This window comes from Frieseomelitta varia, unplaced genomic scaffold (assembly GCF_011392965.1).
Source record: "Frieseomelitta varia isolate USP_RPSP 00005682 unplaced genomic scaffold, Fvar_1.2 scaffold_530, whole genome shotgun sequence".
Lineage (NCBI taxonomy): Eukaryota > Metazoa > Arthropoda > Insecta > Hymenoptera > Apidae > Frieseomelitta > Frieseomelitta varia.
In genome coordinates this window covers 176,139-192,782 of record NW_025110291.1, presented here as the reverse complement: position 1 = coordinate 192,782, position 16,644 = coordinate 176,139, and the positions used below count along the sequence as shown (strand labels likewise).

At 30.2% G+C, this 16,644-nt stretch overlaps 1 protein-coding gene across 1 annotated transcript in view; it reads right to left on the bottom strand.

Annotated features, from left to right (window-relative positions):
- Positions 1 to 16,644, bottom strand: part of LOC122533443 (scavenger receptor class B member 1-like) — a 38,483-nt gene that overhangs the window by 8,200 nt on the left and 13,639 nt on the right. Inside the window, exon 2 of the mRNA XM_043663150.1 lies at positions 12,639 to 13,458. Coding sequence (XP_043519085.1) covers positions 12,639 to 12,819 — 181 coding nt within the window. The 5' untranslated portion in view covers positions 12,820 to 13,458. The remainder of the gene's footprint in view (positions 1 to 12,638; positions 13,459 to 16,644) is intronic.

The following is a 16,644-nucleotide window of genomic DNA, read 5'->3' as shown; positions in this document are numbered from 1 at the left end:
TGACGTGAAACACGTTTCCTAGATTATAATGTATGATCTAAAATCTTGAATGAAATAACAATTCTTAAAAATTTCAATAATCTTCTAACAACTTTTCAAATTATCCTTATTTTCTCAACAAGTTCCAGTATTTATAAACAGAGTTGTATGTGTATATATACCACGAGTAGTCAATCAAGTCGCTTAGAATCTTGTTCAACTCTTTGATGACGTAAAAGGTTACACTTCTAAGGACTCGTTCAATCCCCCGACTTACAATTTAATTCCAAGGTTTCGGACTATTTAAGATTATTTAATTTTATTTATTTCGGTTTTTCCAAAGATGTTTTTACGTCATCAATGGATGAGAAAGCAAAAAATTTAGACGTTCCTGGAATCATGGCAGAATTAGTCACTAAAAAATTTTTCTTGTGATTAGTTCTGCCATGATTTAAAAATATGAAATCACTCCTTTAAAACAGCCCTTCAAAGATTGTTGTACGATCTTTTTTCACCATTTTTCTAGAACTTTGAATATCAGAATTAAACGAAAAAATGTTGGAATTTCTTTTCGTTTCATCCCAATGTTTAGAAGTTAATAAAATAAAAAGCGAAAAAATATTGTATAACAAGTTTTAAGAAGTCGTTGTAAAAAGAAAAATTCAATCTTCAAGACCGTGATAAACCTAGACACATTTGAATTGTTACCTACTTTTCAAGAATAAAAGTATCCTTATCTTCCCATTCATTGCATGTGTAAAAACGTATTTGAAGAAAAGGGATTCAGACTCATAATTGTCAAATTAAAGACTTTACAATAAGACTAAACAGATTGCCATATGGTTTTTTTTATATAATAATATATGTATAGTATATTAATTAACACAAATTAATATAGTTTGGCACTCGGACATCTCAAAACCGTCATTCTGAGACGAAAGACTAAGAATTAGCTCGAAATGTTTGATTTAAACGATTCAAATGATACCGGTATAAATGAAACGAAAATAATCTTTGTTGTGCCAATTGAGAATCTGAGACAGTATGTTACTCGTAAAAATACAAAACGTTCGTTAACCATGAACGGTATAAATTACCAACGCTATTGCATAATTTTACGATCTCTCCTTTCTCGAACGCCGCTAGTGACCACCTTCGTTAAAGTTCGCTTTCTTCATTTGTCCTCGAATACACAGGAGCCTGGAGATGAAATTCTCTTGGTCATAGTCGTAACCGCACACGTCTCCGTTAGTCGCGTTTCAGCGTTAGACAGGCTGCCTGTCTTGCTTAATCAGCTGTTCGAGGTATGGCTAAATGTTTGTCAAACGAATGTCCGATTTTCAATCTATTAGTCAGCCTTGTGACCTAACACGTTCACACATTACACGTTCGTGTCGATGTTCTATTATTAATTTGTTCTTTTGTGTTATACTAGAATTTCGATTATCGAAATCAACATTCAAAATTAGCTCGCTATTGGACTTTTACAGCTTTTTTACTTTATTATTCTGTAAACGTTTATGAATTCGTATTAAACAGTATTTTTTTTACGAGAAATTAGAGATGTAAAATTTTCTGCGAAAATTTAGCAATCATTCAATCCTATCTCATCTCAAATTGCAAGTAATTGATCCTTGAAATGCCTATCGTTGTTACTAAACTATCCATAAGTAACCGTGATGAAACTGCTATTTGCAAATATTGTTACTCTAAACTTGTCCTTGACAACGTATGAAATTTACAAATTCGGATTGCGATACGATGTTTCCTTTTAAAATGTACAAAAAATGGAATATTCACGTTTTAATGACACATTTATTTGGCTTGATATTTATCAATCTTTCACGAATCACGACATAAATTTGCTTTTAATTGCGCTTGCTGTATACTTAGAGCATGCTATTTGAATGTATGAGCAAACCGATTATTCGCGGTACTTATAATGCCTGCTGCTTCGCATTGCACGAACTATCATCATCGCCAAAGTGCTGTAATGCAAGAACTCTCACAATTATTGAGGATAGCCAAGTGCACGCGATTAGCAGGGAGAAAATAGATTAGTAGGAAGAACGCGAATGTATGCGAAAAATTACGCGGAAGAATTGCATTTTTAGAACTTTGCTATGAATGTGAATTTTCCAAACTCCAGTTATAGCGCTGTTTATAACATTTGGAGTATAAAATAATCTCGTTTACATGTATCATGTAAATTTTATTGATTTATACGTTCTTAGTCTGGGATTGAATCGAACTACAATAGAGTTACAAGCTGAACATCTAATATGTAACAACATTATACATCTTTCTCGAAATAAATAGGACGATAAAATGTACGTTTTATTTAGTATCCAATATCACTGTTGAAAAAAAAAAATGGGTTAAGGATAAAACGAGTTAATGGTTAAATAATGATTTAACTTGCACTCGATCACCTTGCTTTCCCTTCTACTGACGTTCCAAATACTAATCCGATGTAATTACTATTGATTTGAGGCAATAGGTATTAAAGGCAATTCCATTCAGTGCTAATTTGAATATATAGCATTATGTTCATTCATGATTATTCAATGTCTTTGTTCATTATAGTAACGAAACCGTCGAATAAAATATGATAACGTTTATTATTGTTTTATTAATATGTAGTTCTTGTTATCGAGTTATTAAATTACATGGATCATCGTTTTTGTTTCAGAAATGAATATTTTTTTTATATTAACATCATGTATTTCTATCTTCGTAAAATGATATATAAATTACGTTTTTTTCAACTAAGAGATAGCATATGTAAGTACGTGCAGTTATCAGATTTAATCGATTTAATCGAAAACAATCGGGTGAATTGAAATGTGTTTCGTAAAACACGAAATGGAATGGAATTTAAGAAGGAACACTTAGATTGAATTTAATGGTCGATCGTTGAACGGAAGCTACGTTTGCGGCCATTTCTTTGCGTGTTATAAGGCCAACGATCTCTCAGGAATGAAATTTACGGTTCATTCATGTTTTACGATGTTTTTCCTTCAATTTAAGCAAACCAAATGCGTTTCTCTACGACAATTAAAACAATTCTTTTACAATTAATTATTTATGTTAATAAATGTTACGTTAACTGTGAAGCGATATCATTTTCTAACACAGACGAGAATTTTCGTTATATTCTTGAAGATCAATAAATCATTAATTAATATTTTAATTCGATTGATAATCAGATAATATCATTGACTTACAAAATTATGTCAAATTACTAAATTTTTTATTTTGAATTTAATTTTACTTTGTATTTTTCGCAATAGAAATTAAAAATTCCGAAATAACTGTATCCTAAATTATCACTAATCTAATATCTATCCAATGATGCCAGTTAATTTTGATTTAAGATATAATATTAATATAATATATATTAATATAATATATTAATATAATATAAATATTAATTATAATGTATAATTTAGTTAATATAAAAATATAATATTTCAATAATATAATTTCGTATAGAATTGAATTGCGCAGAAATTGAAAGTTAATAAATGAGAAGGAGAAACGTAAAAAAATCGATTATGTAGTTTTGCATTAGAATTAATTTTGGCAATGAACCTTTCACTGTTTGCTAATGATTCTAATCGTCTTCATCCGGTGGAACTAGAACTACTTTTCCAGGTTGCGCAAGATTTAAAAAAAAATAGAAAAGAAAAAAGGAAAAAAAACACTTAATTGTCATGTGCGATCGCGCAAAAACGAAGGTCTTGACTTTATTTTGCGTTGAACGTTGCGACAATTAATCCTCACACCATTATTAGGAAAATATGTGAAAGGTTCTCAAAATGAGCACACGATGAATTATTCCATTTTTTTTTCAAATTAATGAATCTAGAACGGATTTCATTCTAAGGCAAAGTCTTTGACAAGATTTATTATAGAATTTCTTCAATGAGATGTTGGAGTTGAACGGCAAAAATTCAACAGGGAAAATTTATTCACGCTATTAACATCTCGAAACACGTATTTATATTTTCCCACGATAGGATTAAAAAGAAGCATGCAAACAAGTGCGACAATGACAGTTGTTGCCAATCATTTATTTGTTATCGTTAATTTTAGTGTGTTTAGCAGCTAATAAACACTTCCACAAGATAAACGCATTTATAACGAAACGGAAGTACGTTATTTATGAGGATACAGGAGACGGATAGCAATCACACAGTCGTAAAAACGTTGACATTTTGTTGCAGACTTTGATATTAGTAGTTCTCCATAAAAAGGCAAATGTAATGAGGAATATCCTCAAAGTAGTCGTGTATCACTTCCTGTACTTCCTAGAAACGATCATGGAACTTTTCTTTCAATCGTGATTTTTAAATCCTTAATATAAAGTAATATGTGAGTAATATTGTAAAATTTATCAGCTTAGTTTATACCCAATCTGTATAGTTTATACCAAAGATTTTAAAAAAAATGAAATAAAACATTTGCACTATTAATTAAGAGCATAAATCGTGTACTGAAACTTACAACAAAGTTGGTCAATCAATTTCAATATTATACAAATCTGTTATCTTTTGCTGATGCTCTAAAAATCATTTTCACAATTATTGTGAAGAATAGACTAATCGTATTTTATTCGAAATTGTGTAATATATAACATTGTTGGAATGAAAGATAGTTATATAGAGCTCAATTAATCACGTTTTAATATCTTTTCGAGCAGCATTATTAAAAAGAAAGGTAGGTCTCGCTTTCTCGCTACGGTTATAACAATATATTTTCACAAGTTGATATATTAAATCATTTTTATTATAGTGGAAAGCAAGTTTATAGAATTATCACCGGATATCTCAATTGCAACGAAGCAATTCGTCTATGTTCAAATTAATTAACAGAGAAATTTTGCGAGATTAGTAAAAAAACGTGTGACTCACAGCAGGTAGAAGCAGTTTGACCTCTATATATGCTCATTTCATTTGCCAATTCCCGTTTAAACATAAGCAATTTACCGCAAAAAGGATTGGCAAACCAACAAGCGTAGAAAGTGTAGGAGGTAACAGGCAATATGTCTGAGAAATTCATGTAGAGTAAATTCGCTCGTGTTTCGTTTGCGCAATTTGTTCCGAGTCCTTTTACATTTCCTACGCTGTAAATTTTAGTGACACATTATGATGAAATTATTTTGACCATATCAAATGATAGATTTATTAGCTCGTAAAACATAAAATGGAGCTCGAAAAACATTAAAATGGAAAAGATGCGATTCCATGTCGCGTGTTAAGACACGCAATACGTCAATGATAGACGAAAATGACTTTATTTTAACATGCTATTAACAAGACTCTAGACCAGATAAAACAGATTTAGATTTGTTTTATATACTTTTATGCATATTATGTGCATTTCATATCTTCAAATTTTCCATAAACTTAATAAATCAAAATTATTATAAAATGAAGTAAAATTTGTTGGAGAATTGTTAGAGAATTTTCTAACAGATATAACGAGTTATGGTCAATAATATATTTATATAATATTTTATGCTTATACGAAGCTAGCCTGTAAAACAGTTGTTTCATTCGTATTTTAATGTTTGCGTAGAAATTATGTAGCGCACGTACAAGAATGTTTAATGCGAGCATCTATTTTCGAGAAACTGATATTTACGATCACTTTCTCAGTGTCGGTTCAGCGAAATTTTTTCTCGTTTTAACTGAACAAGAGTCCAGACTTTAACCCCTGACGTTTCCCTTTTCCTGGATATCTCAATCGTTAATATTTTCACTTCCGACATTGCGAAGCATTTCTTAATTTTTCACTTCCGAGGGGATATGTATGTGTAACTTTCGTTACTGTATTTCTCTATCGTTCGTACGTAACAATAACGTATATAAATATTGAACTACAAATTTTTGTGCAATTAAATTTTAATATAGCATAAGCACGCGCGAATTTGAAGACGTAGAAAATGCACAATATTCTTTCAGCTGCGCTTATTCTCGCTTGTGTCAATCAAAATCTTGCTCAAGAGAGAATTATTCCACTTTTTTACTAAAAGTATGTAATAACGATTAAATAATCCGTCAAAGTGATCAATCTGCTCCTTCTACCGTTAAATCCATTCAATTGCCACACGCTATAAAAACATAAAATAACTCGTGTTACTAGTCGGACCAGGTGCTTAATCGAATTCCTATAGAAACACAGCCGTTACTACGAAGTCGGCTGTAACATTGATAGGGCCATCGGGCAGCTGGATGTTGCGCGGCCACGCTGTTATCTCATCAGCACAGTTACTTAATGATCATCGAAACAACGTAATATCGAAGAGAAGATAGCTCGAACGGACTAAAAATGTCTGCGTTACTCTGGACCGTGCTTCTTCGAGAGTTTCTCTGAACGGTCGAGAGTGAAAGTGATCTCAAAATTGCCGAGAGTTCGTATACCTACGTATGTGCGTATCCCTCTTGCCGCATGAACTTACATACATCTCTCTTTTTCTCGCTTATTCTCCGATTTATGCCTCGCGAACGTAGTGGCCCGGGTAGATACAGTATACACGTGTTGCAATCCCCCGTGTAAAAATGTTTGGACAGGTGCGGTTTTGTAACCCTGACTGCATTCCAGCAGAAGGGATCAATCGTTAATCAGACTCGCGAGAAGAACTTGAACGCTTGACGAACATATCGCTGTGCGATTTTTTTCCTAAACGAATGTTAGATATCCGTTGAATGTTTTTGTCCGTCGTTGCAACAGATTTGCATAAGTCAGAGATGCATATTGCGGTTTATATGGATCTCTCGATAGAACGGCGATCGTTTGAATATCCTTTCAGTGATTAATTATTGTACAACTCTTCGAGTGTTTAGTCCGTACTATAGATAATCTTGCAACGATTAATAATATACAGTATATTGAATAAGTATTTGTGTTAAAAGATGTATGCATTCTTCGATATACTCTTCATTTAGTAATTAAACTTTCAATCTCTTGGTAATTTTAAGCATTCAAAGAATTAAAAGAATTTAATTTACTTGTTGGTAAAAACTATAATGCTCTTTCAGTTGTACTCTTTGGAACTCAAAATTTCCCTCTGAAAGAATTATTCTAATTGTTACTGAAAATAACAGTTATTGCTGACTCGTCAAAACGATCAGTCTGTTCATTTTAATATTGTCGATTGTTATCTTTTGCAATACAAGTATGTACTACAAAAGTCATTCAATTATCTGTTGTGATGTATTAATTTATTGCAGATGTTTATGCAGTTTCTCATTTTGATAACTCTGACTGAAATTTAAATAGAAATTTATACTAAACATCATACATAGTTTGTTAGGTATATTTTTACGTACATACATATGTTTCATTTATGGTTTGTATATTTTTGTATAAATAGATAAATATCTATAGTCTCGGAATAACAAAATCTCTAACACTTTAACAAGGAAAAACTTAGCGCTTCCATATGTTATTTCGATCAATTTCTTTCTAATAAATCAAGAAAGATACAGACCGTATCGATGGCCGACTTATGCTGTCTCTGTAATTCTGATAATATCTATTTACGTGAAGTATGTATAAAATACTAATAAATGTTATTGTTTATTTTAAATTCGGAGAACAAGACAGTTCGGATAACCAAAGTTATTCGGATAATACAAGCTCACTAACTTTCTCCATATCATACTCTTATTTGTCTTGATTTCGTATATTTGAAACTTAACATTAATTGGTTCGTATAAACGAGGTTCGGATGAACGTTGTTCTACTGTAAGAAATTGTTGTTTAAAATAATTAAAGATTAATTATATAAAATAAATTGTATATAAATTATTATATATATAAATTATATATAAATTATTATATATATATAAATTATATATAAATTATTATATATATATAAATTATATATAAATTATATATAAATTATTATATATATATAAATTATATATAAATTATATATAAATTAAGATAGTTATTTATGTGAAAGTTGAATTAGTAGCAAAACTTTTTAACGCGCATTTATTTTCAGAAAGCAGTAGTTTCATGCGATCGTGATGTATGTATGTACATACATACGTACTTCTTTGGAGTTTAGGTTTATACCCACAAAACGTACGAGTTTCTCTTTCAAAAATAAAACACGAAAAGCTCGAAAGAATGATTGATCTAAATTAAACCAGAATCTAATGCAGGCACTTACTTTCCTAAAGTAATGGTGGAATGATTTTTCTCTAAATGGTTCGAATTAGGTGATTACCTTGCCACTTCCACATAAACTTCATCGGTTGTATTAAATATTTGAACTTGTTTAGTATATCAAGGTCTTTCGATGCAAGTGCCAAGTGAATCAATTCTTTTAACATAATTAAAATTCAAACGATCATTTGTTTTATGAAACAAAAAAGATGAACCACAAGCATGAGTAAGAAAATGTTCAAATTTAATAAATTTTTAAATTAAATATATCATACTTAATATTCAGTACTTAATATTCAATTAGTATCAGTTTTTACTGACATTCGATAAATTCTTTTAACCTAATTAAAAATAAAACAATCTTTTGCTTTATGAAAGAAGAAAATTAACTGTAAATATGAATAACTGAAGTATTCAAATTTCTATATTTTCAATGAACTAATGTATTTTCAAAGTGGAATATTTTTATAAAACATGTATAATTTGAATAAAATAATAGACTGCACTATTCACTCGCGTAATTAACTTTTGTGCTTAAAAACTCATTTCGAACGGTATTGCAAAATTGTATTGCTCAAGCCGCGATTTGGTCGTTCAAGAAGCAAGACTGTACTATAAAAACAGACATTCCGACAAATACAAGATTGAAGCGTATATATATATATATATATTCTTGGTACATTCTTGTAAGTCATTACTTTCAATACCACCTTACGTATTGCAAATATTTAGTTATTTAGTAATAATCGTATTATAATATTTTGACAATTTTTTAATATTTTATTTCCATATTTTAATAATTCTTTCAACCTTTAAGTGCATAAGTCATAGATTTAGAATTAATGGTATTGAACGTGGGAAATTTGCAGTGGTAGATTTAAAATCTAACATTCTGTATCCCCACATTTCGTGGTAGAGGTAACTCCGTAACTGAAGTTAGCAGTTTTATTTTAATTCCTATGGAATTCGATGATCTTATATTTTACGAAAAATAATTTACATCGTCGAAAATATAAATGTGAATTTTAAGAAAATGTAATCGTAAATTTGTGAGGTTCCCGAGAAGAAATAACAGATTAGGTTACATATTTCGAGCAACTTGGTTAATTCGAGAGCGTTAAGATGTTACTTTCACGTTATCAGTATCACGAACTACAAAACCAGAAACTGGTCCCGAATGAAAGGCGTATCTCTGAGGAAATAATACGCTCGCTCGAAAGTGCGGAAAGAGCAAGCAAGACTCGGACAAGCATTCTATAACAGATTCAACAAATGTTGAAAGAACAACTGTTGAGTTTCTCTAGCTGCACATTCGCCAGAAGTGAAAATAGAGGACACGGTATTGATACAATAGCTTGTCAAAGAATTATATCTAATAATAACGGAGATGCAAACAGGATACAGTAGGCTAGTGGAACAGGTGACATAGAAAGGACAGGTTGTCCTACTATCGCGTACGTTACGCATCATTCTGATTATGTTTCCCTATCACCAACATACTTTACAGTTACAAACACATCGCGCCTGTGCATGCTCAGTCGAATCGGGTTAATCTACCTGCAATAACCATTCATCAGTTGCATGGAAAGTTCGGCGGATGTAAAAATGAACCGTTTAGAAACCACATCGATCAACTTCGTAAATAGAAAAAGTGATGATTGAACTGTGGATTTAACGTATATTTTTGTAAATATATATATATATATATTTTGTAAATATATATATATATATATTTTGTAAATATATATATATATATATATTTATACATACGAATGAATGAATACAAGTTATAAAATTTCTTTATTTTATTATAGATATAATAGTAAATTTATTATTTTTTTTATAAATGTTGAACAATAATTGTGTTCTAATTAATAATGATGAATGAAATATTATTCGAAATGGATTTTCAAGAGGTATTTTGATTTGAACTGAAATTGGGAATTTTTATTTCTAAATAAATTCTTAATAAACAATTTGGATTTCTAATAATAAATATTAACTCATTATTACCTATTCATTTGTTTGTTATCAGGAAAAATTACGTTAAACTTTCTGATTATTTTTTAAATTAAATGTAATTGAAGATCGTAAGATGTAATTGCAATTTGATAATATACTTATTCCTACTAATATTCGTAGTATGCGATTGAATAACCTTCTTGTCGAGAGATTCTTTATAAAGTATTCTCTGTAAATAAGATAAAATGTCAGTTTCAAGTTCATTGAAACCGGGCAGCAAGCGCATTCCTCGCGACGGAGAAAACGAGAACCTCTTATGATAATTCAAGTTTCTCTACTAACGTTAAGAATTTCTTCCTGATTTCAAGATGAAAACATGGAAACTCTCTAATCTGTTACAAATCTCCGAAGCAAGTTTAACTTTCCAAGTAACGTTTAAGAATTTTCGTAGAAACATATGTTAACTTCAAATTTATTTATACATAAAGAAATGATTAATTAAATTATTGTAACTTTTATATCAGTATTGCATAGATTATGTGTAGAATTAAAAATTTGGGTAATTATTTACAAAGGGGTACGTCTCACCGATTTCAATGAACTTTAAAATATGTTGTCGAGGGCGTGAGTCTAAGTTTTCTTCTCTTTCTACATGTAACTATCGCCTGATTTTAATTTTCGAGATATTTGACAAAAATATACTGTATCAATTTTAGTTAGATTTAGGTTAAAACTCCAGGGTGGGGATGCCTACGCTTTTTCTTCGCAATACACGATTTTTAGTTGTGAAATACAGTTATTATTAAAGCAAGCAGAATTCTACTATTACATCAGAAAATCGTGTATTCTATATCGTAATTATACTGCCTGCGAAACAAAAACTACTTAATCGACTCATTGGACAGACTGTAATGATACATTGTGAAATAAAAGCGGTGATAGGGTAGGAGTGGACATCTTTCTTTGCCCCCAGACCCCGAATTTCTGAACCAAACCTCGCAGAAATACGAAACTATTGCGTATAGTTTCGGCTACATTTTCGTGAATGTTTCGAAAATTAAGGCTGAGCGATCTTTGCATGTATAGGAAAAAGTTAATCAGAATTACATGCTTGACAACGTATTTCAAGGATTTCATATCTCTTTGTAAATAAATTATCAATTAAATAATTACGATGTCATGAATTTTTGAAGTTCGGTAAATTTCAATAAATTAATGGGATTTCAGAGGTTTTTTTCTATTTCAAATTGTGAAACTGCATCACGTAATATCTTTCTTAATGGTAAGTCTGGTATAATCATCTGGTAAGTCTACTGTAATCATCTCAGCTTCATTGATTTGCAAATCATTACGTGTCATCTATACAGGAATCAACTATAATTTGAAAGATATTTATAAAATTGCAAATGAATATTTCTTTTTAAAAATTTTTTCTCCTGAATTAATTACCTGATGCGGTGTAGACATATTTTTAATCGCCGAAGAATTATAATGAAATTAAGAAACTTAAAAAGAATAAATGTCAAATATTGTAGAGATCGAAAATAAAATTCATATATACCTTCTTCTTCGGAACAGAAAGAAAAAGTTAGTAAACTTAAAATAGACAGTGTCAGGCATTATAAAAATTGAAAATATTAATCACCCTTTTCTTCTTTCTCGTGAAAGCTGCTTTATAAAAAATACTTGCTCTTTAATAATATAATATAATCTTTGTATTAACGTTGACAAATATGAAAATCGAAATAAAACAAACCGTATGTTTCGTAAAGTTTCATAGATCATTGTAAATCATCTTACGTATAGTGAAACTTGTACGAAAAGTTGTTGATTATAATCGGAAACGGAAAGACATAATAGTAATTAAAATGAGAATCACGTAGAAAATATTACTTCTAATTTTAAATCAACAGTTGCGTAATTACCGAGCGCAATCCTTATTGCACTGAAATTCATTTCACTTTTAAATTAAAATAATTGCTACTACACTGCAAGGTGTTTCATAATAAGAACAAGCAGCGTCTAAAATCATCCGTTTCGATAGAAATCGGAAACCTGTTTGTATCGCGTGGTTTTCATGGTCGAAATTTTTCCATGAAATTTTTACGACGAATTGCGACCAACGATATATATATTAAATGAAATAATTTGACGATTGTTAAATTGATATTACTATTTTAATTATATAATTTTATACTTTAAATATAATAATTTAATCTATATAATTATATAATTATTGTGACTCTTTAAATAATTTTCATCATTCAATCAATAATATTCAAAGTTCAATGAAATAGCGAACCAACAATTGAATAATGCAGTAATTAACTTATCTGTTAAATCCCGTATTTAATTTCGAGAGAAGAACCGGGTTATCTTTCGATCGTTATATATTCACGGTACACGCGTTAACGCGTTTCATGATCAGTGTCGGATTATTACATCGCAGTATTATTTCACCGGGTAACGGGACAGTGTATGAAACGCAAATCATAGACTACGATAATGCTCACCGTGTTTGAGTTTTCCATTCCTCGAAATGAGGAAGGACAAAGGTCTGGGAACCTTGTCCGTGTACAGGCCATCGTGTTGATTCGTCCTTAGCCCGAACAGAGCGTTCCTTCCTACTTTCATGTACTCTTTGCCCATCTTCTTGGGCGAGCTGATGCCCAACAACGACCCTATGAACTTCATTTTCGACCAACGTTGCCCAATCGGATCTCGCGATAATCATAGAAGTGTCGAAATTCCTTCGAGAGAGCCCGCTCACTTTCGTGCAACACCGGTGCACAAAATCAGGTTTCGAAAACCCGGGGTGGCTCTCTTTGTGAAGTGTTTCTCAATATTAAAACAGGATACGTAATACGTGCGCGTTACGTGCAAAAGAAAAAGATGCCGCTGGAAGATCGACGAAAGCGATAATCGCTCGCTTTGCTGGAATTAGTTTATGTTTCACTATGCTAAGATTCACAGCAATTAAGATAATTGGATAATTCGTGCTCTGTTTATCGTCGCCGCACCATAGAAATCTTGTTACAATTAATCTGCGATGTGTTACGTTTCGAAAGTGTTGTTTCACGTCACTTCTCCGAGCATTGTTTCCGGGGATGTACGCGATCTGTTCTTGAAACACCGTTACCAAGCATCGCCTGCTCTTTCCCTCGCAATCCGGATCGATTCTTCCTTCCTTCCTCGATCTGGTTTTTCCTTTCCCCTGTATCGTTTCTTTATTGCGTCCGATACAGCTATTCGAGTTATACTTTCACGATCGTGATGTTATACAAGCTGTTTCAGATTAAGGATCGTTGGGTTGTCGCGTGTGTCTATCGTATTCTGAAATAGAGGAATAAAATAATATTAGTAAAACGAATCGTTTGAATTGTTAGACTGGATTAAGGTAACATGTCATTTAAATATAATATCATTGACTGACAAATTTGACGACATAAAATACGATAGATTATTTTTCTCTAGGCTCAGAAATAGAGTATATATATATATATTGGTTGGAATTAGTTTATTCACTAATTGAAAAAAATAAGAAAAATAATAGTAAATTTCTTTACATAAAAAAATTATAAAATTAAATATATTAAACTATTATATATTAAATATATTGATTATTAATATAGTCTCTTTTAATATTTCAACTAGTCTACTAAAATTATTCAGTAAAAATTATCATAAAATTTAAATAATCTTCTTCTCATAAAAAAGTCAGAGAAATATTAGAATATTTTAATCGATCTCTGGTTAATTAAAATTGCTTATTAAAATAGACATATTATATACATTATGGCTCTTGATTACTAAAATCTTTTGTACATTCTCATTGAACGAACAACTAGAAGTAAAACATAGTGGTACTAAATGAAGTTTCCACTCAAGTTCATCTATATAGCAAAAATGGATGAAAGGTTATGTGCAGTATTAATTTTCATTAATCATCCAGTGTATACACAATTAAGATGTTAGAAGATTTCTTCTCCTCAGATAAGAATAAGTTAGTAAGTTGTAAAAGTTCATTCAACTAACTGTTTGAATAATTCACGTTGTTTTGAAACGTTTAGCTTTACGGATGACTGTAATCATAAAACATAATACGTTTTGGAAATTGCAGGTCTTTTCAAATGACTACGTTTACCTACGTGTACTGCACATTCTACTTATGACATAAAGTGTAATATAAAACGAAACGATCATATTCCTGGGTTTAAAATATTCTCATACTCATTTTTAATATCTTATCTCGAATTATAATCAATGGAAAAATTTCATCAGAATAATATTTATAGATTATTTTCATATCTAACTTTAATATTAGACTTTAGAACTAATAATCAATACGAGATCTGCTATTTTGTCAGAGCATCGAAATTTTTTCATCGCATTAAACGCGCCGTTGTTGCAAAATTCTTTTTATCGAAAAGAAAAAGGCTGGGGAATCCAGGCTTCGCGTATACTATGTATCTAACTCAATAACGCTATATGCTATTGTGCTGTTATTTTTAATATCGCAAAAAAGCTAATTGATGGTTAAAGTGCTAACCGCAATGATTCATGAACGGTCATGCAATTATTTATGAACGATAGCGTTGCTTATATCTATGTAATTGTCATTATGACGAAAGAAGCTGTCTGTTCTTTATATTACGTATCTTTGTGATCTATCGATTCGTCTTTAGTTATGTCGCTACCATCGTTGAGTATCATCTAATAAATATTCATTTCTGATAGATTGTACGCAAATACAAAGAAAATATTTAAAATTAAGAGAAAATATATAAAAATAAATTTTCATAATGTTGTTTCGCTTAACTTTCGAATAAATTAAATTCAACGCTTCGTTTGCTATTGGCATTTAATGGATGGGTCTGTATATAGAAAATAATTACAAAACTGTGTTTTTATTTATTTGCGAGTGATATTGATTAAATTCTATGAGTAGAAACTTTAATAAAAATATAAGACACCATAGAAAGTGTAAATAGTTTCGTCACATGATATGAAAGTTATTTCGGCGTGTGGTATAATAACAGGGTTAAAGGTTGAGTGAAACGAAATTTCAGCCAACACGTAGAATTTAAAATAAAAATAAAAATCATATAAGACGAAACCTAGTAGCACTTATACTTTCACTATTCGTTAGCACAAGTACTTAGTATTTACTCACATGCTATATAGAATGGTTATATATGCTTGAGAAAGTAGTAATGTTCCTCTCATTATAATATAATACTGCATTACATTACGCAAGATAATCGTGTTTTAGGAAACGAAAATTATTAAAAAAAAAAAGAAAAAATGCTTTGTCAAATGTTGCGAACGTACATACAGTTTGTCAGGAGAGAATTTTGATTTTTCATTACGTATCAGTGAACATTAAAAATTTCGCACGATTAGAGTTCGTAGAAAGCTACTCGTTGACATAATCCAAATTTAACCTCGAGAAGAATTGCTATTTTTTTTTTTTAGAACTTTTTGACGAAATTTTAGTTAAAATATCCAAATTGTTTAACACATATATGCGAAAAATAGAAAGTGCTGATAAAAAAGAAAACTGTTAGTCTGTTCAACAAACATTGTGAAACATGTGCATATACATATGTATTGAATGAATCCTACTTTGAATGGGACATTTGCATCTTATTGTTATCGAAGTTTACATTGTTAAGTATGTGTTACGTTCGCGTGTATTACGTTTGAATAATTTATGTTAAATATTGCTTTAATTTCGAAAACAATATTTGTTGTGTACTTTTTATCAATATTTATACTTTTATTCTTGTTCTTTACTATATATTGCAAATTTTTTTTACACATTTTATTTAATATGTAATATGATGCTAAATGCATCTTTAATAGGAGGATCAGTAGAATATAAAGTTTATTGTAGTTTCATTTAATGCCTTCAAATTTTAAAATGCTTTCCTAATTTTTTCTAACATTTACTTTCTTCAGTTATAACAATTGAGTTTCCTCCAATTTTAGAAATAATAGTTTCGTGACAAGGACATGGTTCTCTAACTCTAATTTTTTAATTTTATACATTTATTTTTATATTCTATATTATTACATATTTCTATATTATATTATATTCTATATTATTACATATTTCTATATTATATTATATTCTATGTTATTACATATTTCTAAGTCACGATATTTTTCACTCTCATTTAACGTTAGAATAAAGTTTGGACAAAAATGTAGATAGAATGAAAATCTCAAATCTAAACATATGTACATTACATTACCCATTTATGTAATAATCACAGTGAATAGATTACTGAATTGACAAAAAAGAAGCTAGTTAAAACTATACTTATTTCAGTCAATGATAACTTATGTTAGCATATCGTGAAAAGTCGAACTGAAGAGAAAAGTCCACAACGGAATGTCAGATAACCATGTTGTTACGCATGACGAAAATAAGAGCTGTTTAGTGATAGACATGCAATAGAACCGTTACATCCCTGAAGAGACAAGATAATGGTTCTGTAGCCCTGAGAACCGGGA